Genomic DNA, 11,353 nt, shown 5'->3' on the forward strand with positions numbered 1-11,353 from the left:
GGGTTCAAACGGAACGCCCTGTAAAACGTTAAGAACAAGGTTTAAACTCCATGGTGGAGCCACAGCTTTAAACACAGGTTTAATCCTGGCCAAAGCCTGACAAAAAGCCTGAACGTCTGGAACTTCTGACAGACGTTTGTGTAACAGAATGGACAGAGCTGAGATCTGTCCCTTTAAGGAACTAGCGGATAACCCCTTTTCTAAACCTTCTTGTAGAAAAGACAATATCCTAGGAATCCTAACCTTACTCCAAGAGTAACCTTTGGATTCGCACCAATATAGGTATTTACGCCATATTTTATGGTAAATCTTTCTGGTAACAGGCTTCCTAGCCTGTATTAAGGTATCAATAACTGACTCAGAAAAGCCACGCTTTGATAAAATCAAGCGTTCAATTTCCAAGCAGTCAGCTTCAGAGAAGTTAGATTTTGATGTTTGAAAGGACCCTGAATCAGAAGGTCCTGTTTCAGAGGTAACGACCAAGGTGGACAGAATGACATGTCCACCAGATCTGCATACCAAGTCCTGCGTGGCCATGCAGGCGCTATTAGAATCACTGATGCTTTCTCCTGTTTGATTCTGGCAATCAATCGAGGAAGCATCGGGAAAGGTGGAAACACATAAGCCATCCTGAAGGTCCATGGTGCTGTCAAGGCATCTATCAGGACCGCTCCCGGATCCCTGGATCTGGACCCGTAACGCGGAAGCTTGGCGTTCTGTCGAGACGCCATGAGATCTATCTCTGGTTTGCCCCAACGTCGAAGTATTTGGGCAAAGACCTCTGGATGAAGTTCCCACTCCCCCGGATGAAAAGTCTGACGACTTAAGAAATCCGCCTCCCAGTTCTCCACTCCCGGGATGTGGATTGCAGACAGGTGGCAAGAGTGAGACTCTGCCCAGCGAATTATCTTCGATACTTCCATCATTGCTAGGGAGCTTCTTGTCCCTCCCTGATGGTTGATATAAGCTACAGTCGTGATGTTGTCCGACTGGAACCTGATGAACCCCCGAGTTGTTAACTGGGGCCAAGCCAGAAGAGCATTGAGGACTGCTCTCAATTCCAGAATGTTTATTGGAAGGAGACTCTCCTCCTGATTCCATAGTCCCTGAGCCTTCAGAGAATTCCAGACAGCGCCCGAACCTAGTAGGCTGGCGTCTGTTGTTACAATTGTCCAGTCTGGCCTGCTGAATGGCATTCCCCTGGACAGATGTGGCCGATAAAGCCACCATAGAAGAGAATTTCTGGTCTCTTGATTTAGATTTAGAGTGGGGGACAAATCTGAGTAATCCCCATTCCACTGACTTAGCATGCACAATTGTAGTGGTCTGAGATGTAGGCGTGCAAAAGGAACTATGTCCATTGCTGCTACCATTAGTCCGATTACCTCCATGCATTGAGCTACTGACGGGTGTTGAATGGAATGAAGGACACGGCATGCATTTTGAAGTTTTGTTAACCTGTCCTCTGTCAGGTAAATCTTCATTTCTACAGAATCTATCAGAGTCCCCAGGAAGGGAACTCTTGTGAGTGGAAAGAGAGAACTTTTCTCTTCGTTCACCTTCCATCCATGCGACCTTAGAAATGCCAGTACTATCTCTGTATGAGACTTGGCAGTTTGAAAGCTTGAAGCTTGTATCAGTATGTCGTCTAGGTACGGAGCTACTGAAATTCCTCGCGGTCTTAGTACCGCCAGAAGAGTGCCCAGAACCTTTGTGAAGATTCTTGGAGCAGTAGCCAGTCCGAATGGAAGAGCTACAAACTGGTAATGCCTGTCTAAAAAGGCAAACCTTAGATACCGGTAATGATTTCTGTGAATCGGTATGTGAAGGTAAGCATCCTTTAAATCCACTGTGGTCATGTACTGACCCTCTTGGATCATGGGCAAAATTGTTCGAATAGTTTCCATCTTGAACGATGGAACTCTTAGGAATTTGTTTAGGATCTTTAAATCCAAGATTGGCCTGAAGGTTCCCTCTTTCTTGGGAACTACAAACAGATTTGAGTAAAACCCTTGTCCTTGTTCCAACCGCGGAACTGGATGGATCACTCCCATTAATAAAAGATCTTGTACGCAGCGTAGAAACGCTTCCTTCTTTGCTAGGTTTGTTGACAACCTTGACAGATGAAATCTCCCTCTTGGGGGAGAGGATTTGAAGTCCAGAAGGTATCCCTGAGATATGATCTCTAACGCCCAGGGATCCTGAACATCTCTTGCCCAAGCCTGGGCGAAGAGGGAAAGTCTGCCCCCCACTAGATCCGGTCCCGGATCGGGGGCCCTCAATTCATGCTGTCTTAGGGGCAGCAGCAGGTTTTCTGGCCTGTTTGCCCCTGTTCCAGGACTGGTTAGGTTTCCAGCCTTGTCTGTAGCGAGCAACAGCTCCTTCCTGTTTTGGTGCAGAGGAAGTTGATGCTGCTCCTGCTTTGAAATTACGAAAGGAACGAAAATTGGACTGTCTAGCCTTGGCTTTGGCCTTGTCCTGAGGCAGGGCATGACCTTTACCTCCTGTAATGTCAGCAATAATCTCTTTCAAGCCGGGCCCGAATAAGGTCTGCCCTTTGAAAGGAATATTAAGCAATTTAGATTTAGACGTAACATCAGCTGACCAGGATTTCAGCCACAGAGCTCTGCGTGCCTGAATGGCGAATCCTGAATTTTTAGCCGCAAGTTTAGTTAAATGTACTACGGCATCTGAAATAAATGAATTAGCTAACTTAAGGAATTTAAGTTTGTGTGTGATGTCATCTAGTGTGGATGATTCAAGTGTCTCTTCCAGAGACTCAAACCAAAATGCTGCTGCGGCCGTGACAGGCGCAATACATGCAAGAGGTTGCAATATAAACCCTTGTTGAACAAACATTTTCTTAAGGTAACCCTCTAATTTTTTATCCATTGGATCTGAAAAAGCACAGCTATCCTCCACCGGGATAGTGGTACGCTTAGCTAAAGTAGAAACTGCTCCCTCCACCTTAGGGACCATTTGCCATAAGTCCCGTGTGGCGGCGTCTATTGGAAACATCTTTCTGAATATAGGAGGGGGTGAGAAAGGCACACCGGGTCTATCCCACTCCTTAGTAACAATTTCAGTAAGTCTCTTAGGTATAGGAAAAACGTCAGTACTCGTCGGTACCGCAAAATATTTATCCAACCTACACATTTTCTCTGGGATTGCAACTGTGTTACAATCATTCAGAGCCGCTAATACCTCCCCTAGTAACACACGGAGGTTCTCAAGCTTAAATTTAAAATTTGAAATGTCTGAGTCCAGTTTATTTGGATCAGAACCGTCACCCACAGAATGAAGCTCTCCGTCTTCACGTTCTGCAAACTGTGACGCAGTATCAGACATGGCCCTTGCATTATCAGCGCACTCTGTTCTCACCCCAGAGTGATCACGCTTACCTCTTAGTTCTGGTAGTTTAGCCAAAACTTCAGTCATAACAGTAGCCATATCTTGTAATGTGATTTGTAATGGCCGCCCAGATGTACTCGGCGCTACAATATCACGCACCTCCCGAGCGGGAGATGCAGGTACTGACACGTGAGGCGAGTTAGTCGGCATAACTCTCCCCTCGTTGTTTGGTGAAATATGTTCAATTTGTACAGATTGACTGTTATTTAAAGTAGCATCAATACATTTAGTACATAAATTTCTATTGGGCTCAACTTTGGCATTAACACATAGAGCACAGAGATATTCCTCTGAATCAGACATGTTTAACACACTAGCAAATAAACTAGCAACTTGGAAATACTTTTCAAAGTAATTTACAAATAATATGAAAACGTACTGTGCCTTTAAGAAGCACAGAAAAAAATTATAACAGTTAAAATAATTAAGTTATAGCATCAATCTTTGTCAGAATATACAGTTTTAGCAAAGGATTGTTCCCCTCAGCAAATGATAACTAACCCAGGCAGCAGAAAAAAATACACAAATAAACGTTTTTTATCACAATTACAATCAGCACAGCTCTGCTGTAATGATTACTTCCCTCAAAAAAGGCTTTGGAGATCCCTGAACTCTGTAGAGATGAACCGGATCATGCAGGAAGAAAATTAACCTCTGACTGAGTTTTTTTGATGCGTAGTAAAAGCGCCAAAAATGGCCCCTCCCCCACACACATAACAGTGAGAGGGATCAGTGAACTGCTCTAATTTAAACCAAAACTATTGCCAAGTGGAAAAAATAGTGCCCAAAACATTTTTTCACCCAGTACCTCAGAGAAAAAAACGTTTTTACATGCCAGCAAAAAAACGTTTTACCTCAATAATTAATTGTCATTTAAAACCTATTGCAAGTCCCTGCAAATTAGGTTAAGTCTATGCATACAGTATAAAACCAGAGAAGTACCATTCCCCAGAATACTGAAGTGTAAAATATACATACATGACAGCCTGATATCAGCTACATCTACTGCATTCAAGGCTGAGTTTACATTATAACGGTATGGCAGGATTTTCTCATCAATTCCATGTCAGAAAATAATAAACTGCTACATACCTCTTTGCAGATTAATCTGCCTGCTGTCCCCTGATCTGAAGTTTACCTCTCCTCAGATGGCCGAGAAACAGCAATATGATCTTAACTACTCCGGCTAAAATCATAGAAAAAACTCAGGTAGATTCTTCTTCAAATTCTACCAGAGAAGGAATAACACACTCCGGTGCTATTATAAAATAACAAACTTTTGATTGAAGGTATAAAAACTAAATATAATCACCATAGTCCTCTCACACATCCTATCTAGTCGTTGGGTGCAAGAGAATGACTGGGGGTGACGTAGAGGGGAGGAGCTATATGGCAGCTCTGCTGGGTGAATCCTCTTGCACTTCCTGTAGGGGAGCAGTTAATATCCCACAAGTAATGATGACCCGTGGACTGATCACACTTAACAGGAGAAATTGCTGCTCTATCTGAATCATGAAAGTTTAATTTTGGATTGAGTGTCTCTTTAAGATTAACTACGTAGGTCAAGAGTCAGGTGCCTGTTTAGCAGACTCACGAGCTTTATAATCCTGGTATACAAGACACAGACTTTAATAGGTGCAATGCATGATTCACTTACCCCGGGGTTAATGTAGTGCCATACACGGTGCAATTAACCAGTACATAAGCTAACAACTGTACGCCAGCCATTCACTTGTGAGAGCAACTGGCATCATAACATTCATTTATATGACTGATTTCCCTCTAATAAGCCCTCAATACCCCTATACTTACGCAGCATTAATCCTCCCAACCGCAGACAGTAAACGTTCAGTCTCAGGACATCCACTTGCTATTAAACTGCCTATGGCTACATCTCACCTGTATGTCTTCCCATCCTTTTGTGCATCCTCATCCTCCTCATTAGACAGATCATATGGGTCATTAAGGTTGGGTAGAGTCTGCTCTGGGAGACGTTTCTTTTTGCGGCCTCGGCCTGTTTTAGGAGCTCCCGCTGTCCCCACCTCAGAGATCTTAGCTTTTGTAAGTTCTGATACAACTTGCAGGGTTTGTGAACCAGGCAGCGTTGACACAATCATGGTACTAGGGGCAGAAATGGGAAACGTCTGACCGGAGGATGATGGAGTGGTGACCAGAGACCCTGATGGAGATGTAATTACCAATCCAGCTGTATAGAGAGAGATTATAAAATAAAATCAGATGTCTTGCAAACAAAGACACATAGCTGAGGGGCAGTGGAGGCAAAGGGACATTATGCAAAGTATATTTTGCCAAGGGATATGAGCAGTACTGGTATATGGGCAAAACACACTGGGGCATGGGCACAACATAAGGCGCTACTGGGGCAGATGATCATCACATCACAAAGATGACAACTAGGGCACAGGTATATCGTACAAGACGTGTACCCGGGAACTAGGGCACAGGTATATCGTACAAGACGTGTACCCGGGAACTAGGGTACAGGTATATCGTACAAGACGTGTACCCGGGAATGGCCACATCACATGGGTATGAGTGAATGGACATATCATATAAGTGACACTGGGGTAAAGACAACTTAAAGGGCACTGGAACATGGGCATGTGACCTCAAGGGCTACCAGGGGCCATGGATACAGGACACAAGTACAGAAGTGCAGGCATGTACCTCAATAGGTATTAAGGCACACATCACACAAAGGGGATCTGGGAACAGGCATGTCTAATACTTGGTATACTATGGTAAGAGATCATCACACAAAATGAAATGGGGAACAGCGATGTCACTTGAGGGTTACTGGGACAGATATGTCACATAACTGGAACTTGAGCAAGTACAGGTCACACAAGGAGAACAAGAGCACATCACATGAAAGGTATTATGGTACGGCAAATCGCAAAATAGGTACTAGGCATAGGTATGCTATGAGGGCTACTGGGAGGAAAATATCACTAGGGGTCCTGAGGCACAGGTATACCAAACAAGGAGGTACGGGGGCACAGGTAAATCCCACGAGAGGTACGGGGGCACAGGTATATCCCACGAGAGGTACTGGGGCACAGGTATATCCCACGAGAGGTACTGGGGCACAGGTATATCACACGAGAGGTACTGGGGCACAGGTATATCACACGAGAGGTACTGGGGCACAGGTATATCACACGAGAGGTACTGGGGCACAGGTATATCACACGAGAGGTACTGGGGCACAGGTATATCACACGAGAAGTACTGGGGCACAGGTATATCACACGAGAGGTACTGGGGCACAGGTATATCACATGAGAAGTACTGGGGCACAGGTATATCACATGAGAAGTACTGGGGCACAGGTATATCACATGAGAAGTACTGGGGCACAGGTATATCACATGAGAAGTACTGGGGCACAGGTATATCACATGAGAAGTACTGGGGCACAGGTATATCACACAAGAGGTACTGGGGCACAGGTATATCACATGAGAAGTACTGGGGCAAAGGTATATCACATGAGAAGTACTGGGGCACAGGTATATCACATGAGAAGTACTGGGGCACAGGTATATCACACGAGAAGTACTGGGGCACAGGTATATCACACGAGAAGTACTGGGGCACAGGTATATCACACGAGAAGTACTGGGGCACAGGTATATCACATGAGAAGTACTGGGGCACAGGTATATCACATGAGAAGTACTGGGGCACAGGTATATCACATGAGAAGTACTGGGGCACAGGTATATCACATGAGAAGTACTGGGGCACAGGTATATCACATGAGAAGTACTGGGGCACAGGTATATCACATGAGAAGTACTGGGGCACAGGTATATCACACAAGAGGTACTGGGGCACAGGTATATCACATGAGAAGTACTGGGGCACAGGTATATCACATGAGAAGTACTGGGGCACAGGTATATCACATGAGAGGTACTGGGGCACAGGTATATCACACGAGAAGTACTGGGGCACAGGTATATCACATGAGAAGTACTGGGGCACAGGTATATCACATGAGAAGTACTGGGGCACAGGTATATCACATGAGAAGTACTGGGGCACAGGTATATCACATGAGAAGTACTGGGGCACAGGTATATCACATGAGAAGTACTGGGGCACAGGTATATCACATGAGAAGTACTGGGGCACAGGTATATCACACAAGAGGTACTGGGGCACAGGTATATCACATGAGAAGTACTGGGGCACAGGTATATCACATGAGAAGTACTGGGGCACAGGTATATCACATGAGAAGTACTGGGGCACAGGTATATCACATGAGAAGTACTGGGGCACAGGTATATCACATGAGAAGTACTGGGGCACAGGTATATCACACAAGAGGTACTGGGGCACAGGTATATCACATGAGAGGTACTGGGGCACAGGTATATCACACGAGAAGTACTGGGGCACAGGTATATCACATGAGAGGTACTGGGGCACAGGTATATCACACGAGAAGTACTGGGGCACAGGTATATCACATGAGAAGTACTGGGGCACAGGTATATCACACGAGAGGTACTGGGGCACAGGTATATCACATGAGAAGTACTGGGGCACAGGTATATCACACGAGAGGTACTGGGGCACAGGTATATCACATGAGAAGTACTGGGGCACAGGTATATCACATGAGAAGTACTGGGGCACAGGTATATCACATGAGAAGTACTGGGGCACAGGTATATCACATGAGAAGTACCGGGGCACAGGTATATCACATGAGAAGTACCGGGGCACAGGTATATCACATGAGAAGTACCGGGGCACAGGTATATCACATGAGAGGTACTGGGGCACAGGTATATCACATGAGAAGTACAGGGGCACAGGTATATCACATGAGAAGTACCGGGGCACAGGTATATCACATGAGAGGTACTGGGGCACAGGTATATCACACGAGAGGTACTGGGGCACAGGTATATCACATGAGAGGTACTGGGGCACAGGTATATCACACAAGAGGTACTGGGGCACAGGTATATCACATGAGAGGTACTGGGGCACAGGTATATCACACGAGAAGTACTGGGGCACAGGTATATCACACGAGAAGTACTGGGGCACAGGTATATCACATGAGAGGTACTGGGGCACAGGTATATCACATGAGAGGTACTGGGGCACAGGTATATCACATGAGAGGTACTGGGGCACAGGTATATCACATGAGAGGTACTGGGGCACAGGTATATCACACGAGAGGTACTGGGGCACAGGTATATCACACGAGAAGTACTGGGGCACAGGTATATCACATGAGAAGTACTGGGGCACAGGTATATCACATGAGAGGTACCGGGGCACAGGTATATCACACGAGAGGTACTGGGGCACAGGTATATCACACGAGAAGTACTGGGGCATGGCATCATGTGTGACCTAATACTTACTTGCAGTCATGAGCCCTGTGGAATGTACAGGAAGCACGGTTATGTTTTGTGTAACGGATGCCTGGCTATTAGGGATCCCATGAAGCTCAACTTTGTTTTCTCCATCCACACTGATCCCATGTGGCAGCGACACTGATGTAGGGACTGTCAGCAGAGTGGGATAATGTGACCCCAAATTGCAGCCCTTCTCCTGAATCAGTTGCTCCTTTACCTTGCTCAGGAACATGGAATTATCAATCTGCTGAAAAAGTTGTTTTATATGCAGTGAAAAATTAAACCTGGGGAGCTGCGCATCTCCTGCAGCTGTGATTAGATAGAATGCGTTATTTAAGCAGTCACACCCGTCTAGCAGCACGCAGGTCACACCCGTCTAGCAGCACGCAGGTCACACCCGTCTAGCAGCACGCAGGTCACACCCGTCTAGCAGCACGCAGGTCACACCCGTCTAGCAGCACGCAGGTCACACCCGTCTAGCAGCACGCAGGTCACACCCGTCTAGCAGCACGCAGGTCACACCCGTCTAGCAGCACGCAGGTCACACCCGTCTAGCAGCACGCAGGTCACACCCGTCTAGCAGCACGCAGGTCACACCCGTCTAGCAGCACGCAGGTCACACCCGTCTAGCAGCACGCAGGTCACACCCGTCTAGCAGCACGCAGGTCACACCCGTCTAGCAGCACGCAGGTCACACCCGTCTAGCAGCACGCAGGTCACACCCGTCTAGCAGCACGCAGGTCACACCCGTCTAGCAGCACGCAGGTCACACCCGTCTAGCAGCACGCAGGTCACACCCGTCTAGCAGCACGCAGGTCACACCCGTCTAGCAGCACGCAGGTCACACCCGTCTAGCAGCACGCAGGTCACACCCGTCTAGCAGCACGCAGGTCACACCCGTCTAGCAGCACGCAGGTCACACCCGTCTAGCAGCAAGCAGGTCACACCCGTCTAGCAGCACGCAGGTCACACCCGTCTAGCAGCACGCAGGTCACACCCGTCTAGCAGCACGCAGGTCACACCCGTCTAGCAGCACGCAGGTCACACCCGTCTAGCAGCACATCCGTCTAGCAGCACGCAGTCACACCCGTCTAGCGTCACACCCGTCTAGCAGCACACCCGTCACACCCGTCTAGCAGCACACCCGTCACACCCGTCTAGCAGCACACCCGTCACACCCGTCTAGCAGCACACCCGTCACACCCGTCTAGCAGCACACCCGTCACACCCGTCTAGCAGCACACCCGTCACACCCGTCTAGCAGCACACCCGTCACACCCGTCTAGCAGCACACAGTCACACGCACACAGTCACACCCGTCTAGCAGCACACAGTCACACGCACACAGTCACACCCGTCTAGCAGCACACCGTCACACCCGTCTAGCAGCACACAGTCACACCCGTCTAGCAGCACACAGTCACACCCGTCTAGCAGCACACAGTCACACCCGTCTAGCAGCACACCCGTCGCACCCGTCTAGCAGCACACCCGTCGCACCCGTCTAGCAGCACACCCGTCGCACCCGTCTAGCAGCACACCCGTCGCACCCGTCTAGCAGCACACCCGTCGCACCCGTCTAGCAGCACACCCGTCGCACCCGTCTAGCAGCACACCCGTCGCACCCGTCTAGCAGCACACCCGTCGCACCCGTCTAGCAGCACACCCGTCGCACCCGTCTAGCAGCACACCCGTCGCACCCGTCTAGCAGCACACCCGTCGCACCCGTCTAGCAGCACACAGTCGCATCCGTCTAGCAGCACACAGTCGCATCCGTCTAGCAGCACACAGTCGCATCCGTCTAGCAGCACACAGTCGCATCCGTCTAGCAGCACACAGTCACACCCGTCAAGCAGCACAGTCACGACTGCTGAGAAGCAAACTGACCCATCAGCACACACTGGAAAAGTTACAATCACACTGACTGATCAGCATACTATCATAGTGACCAAGAAGCTCAGTCAACACACAATTAACTTCACCAAGAAGCATCATGATGATGGAGATGCACAAAACAAAGCAACATGAATACATAAGCAAATGATGCTCCATGACAGCTGCCTAAACCCATGCTGGTCCCGTCACATTATTTAAGATCTCGCTAACTATACACAGCACACAAGCTGCTAGGAGCCGGAGAGGACTAGGCTGCTACATACCTGTCCAGACACTGTGGGAACTGCAGACCAGAAGTACGATGAATTGAAATGAGATTCCTCCATGGCTCCTGCAGGCGAGAATGATATGTGTATGACAAACACAATCCATAGACACAATCCATATAATAAAGCAGCAACAAGAAAGACTAACAACCATAGCTTGCACATGTGTATATATGTGCTATACACACACACACACTCATGCAAAGTATATAGTAAGCTCTTCCCATGTATGTTTACACGTGTCTATAAATGTGTGTGTGTGTCTATACGTACAAAGGACTGTGTGTGTGTGTGTCTATACGTACAAAGGACTGTGTGTGTGTGTGTGTCTATACGTACAAAGGACTGTGTGTGTGTGTGTGTCTATAC

At 47.7% G+C, this 11,353-nt stretch overlaps 1 protein-coding gene across 1 annotated transcript in view; it reads right to left on the reverse strand.

The window, feature by feature from the left end:
- The window catches only part of LOC128640596 (zinc finger protein 384-like), a 45,730-nt gene extending 34,685 nt beyond the window's left edge, over nt 1-11,045 (reverse strand). Inside the window, exons 1-3 of the mRNA XM_053693066.1 lie at nt 10,982-11,045; nt 8,829-9,066; nt 5,311-5,617 (exon numbers count right to left, since the gene is read on the reverse strand). Of these exons, the coding sequence (XP_053549041.1) occupies nt 5,311-5,617; nt 8,829-9,066; nt 10,982-11,044 (608 nt within the window). The 5' untranslated portion in view covers nt 11,045. The remainder of the gene's footprint in view (nt 1-5,310; nt 5,618-8,828; nt 9,067-10,981) is intronic.
- Nucleotides 11,046-11,353: the final 308 nt, after the last annotated feature.

The sequence above is a fragment of the Bombina bombina genome, chromosome 9, assembly GCF_027579735.1.
Source record: "Bombina bombina isolate aBomBom1 chromosome 9, aBomBom1.pri, whole genome shotgun sequence".
Taxonomy (NCBI): domain Eukaryota; kingdom Metazoa; phylum Chordata; class Amphibia; order Anura; family Bombinatoridae; genus Bombina; species Bombina bombina.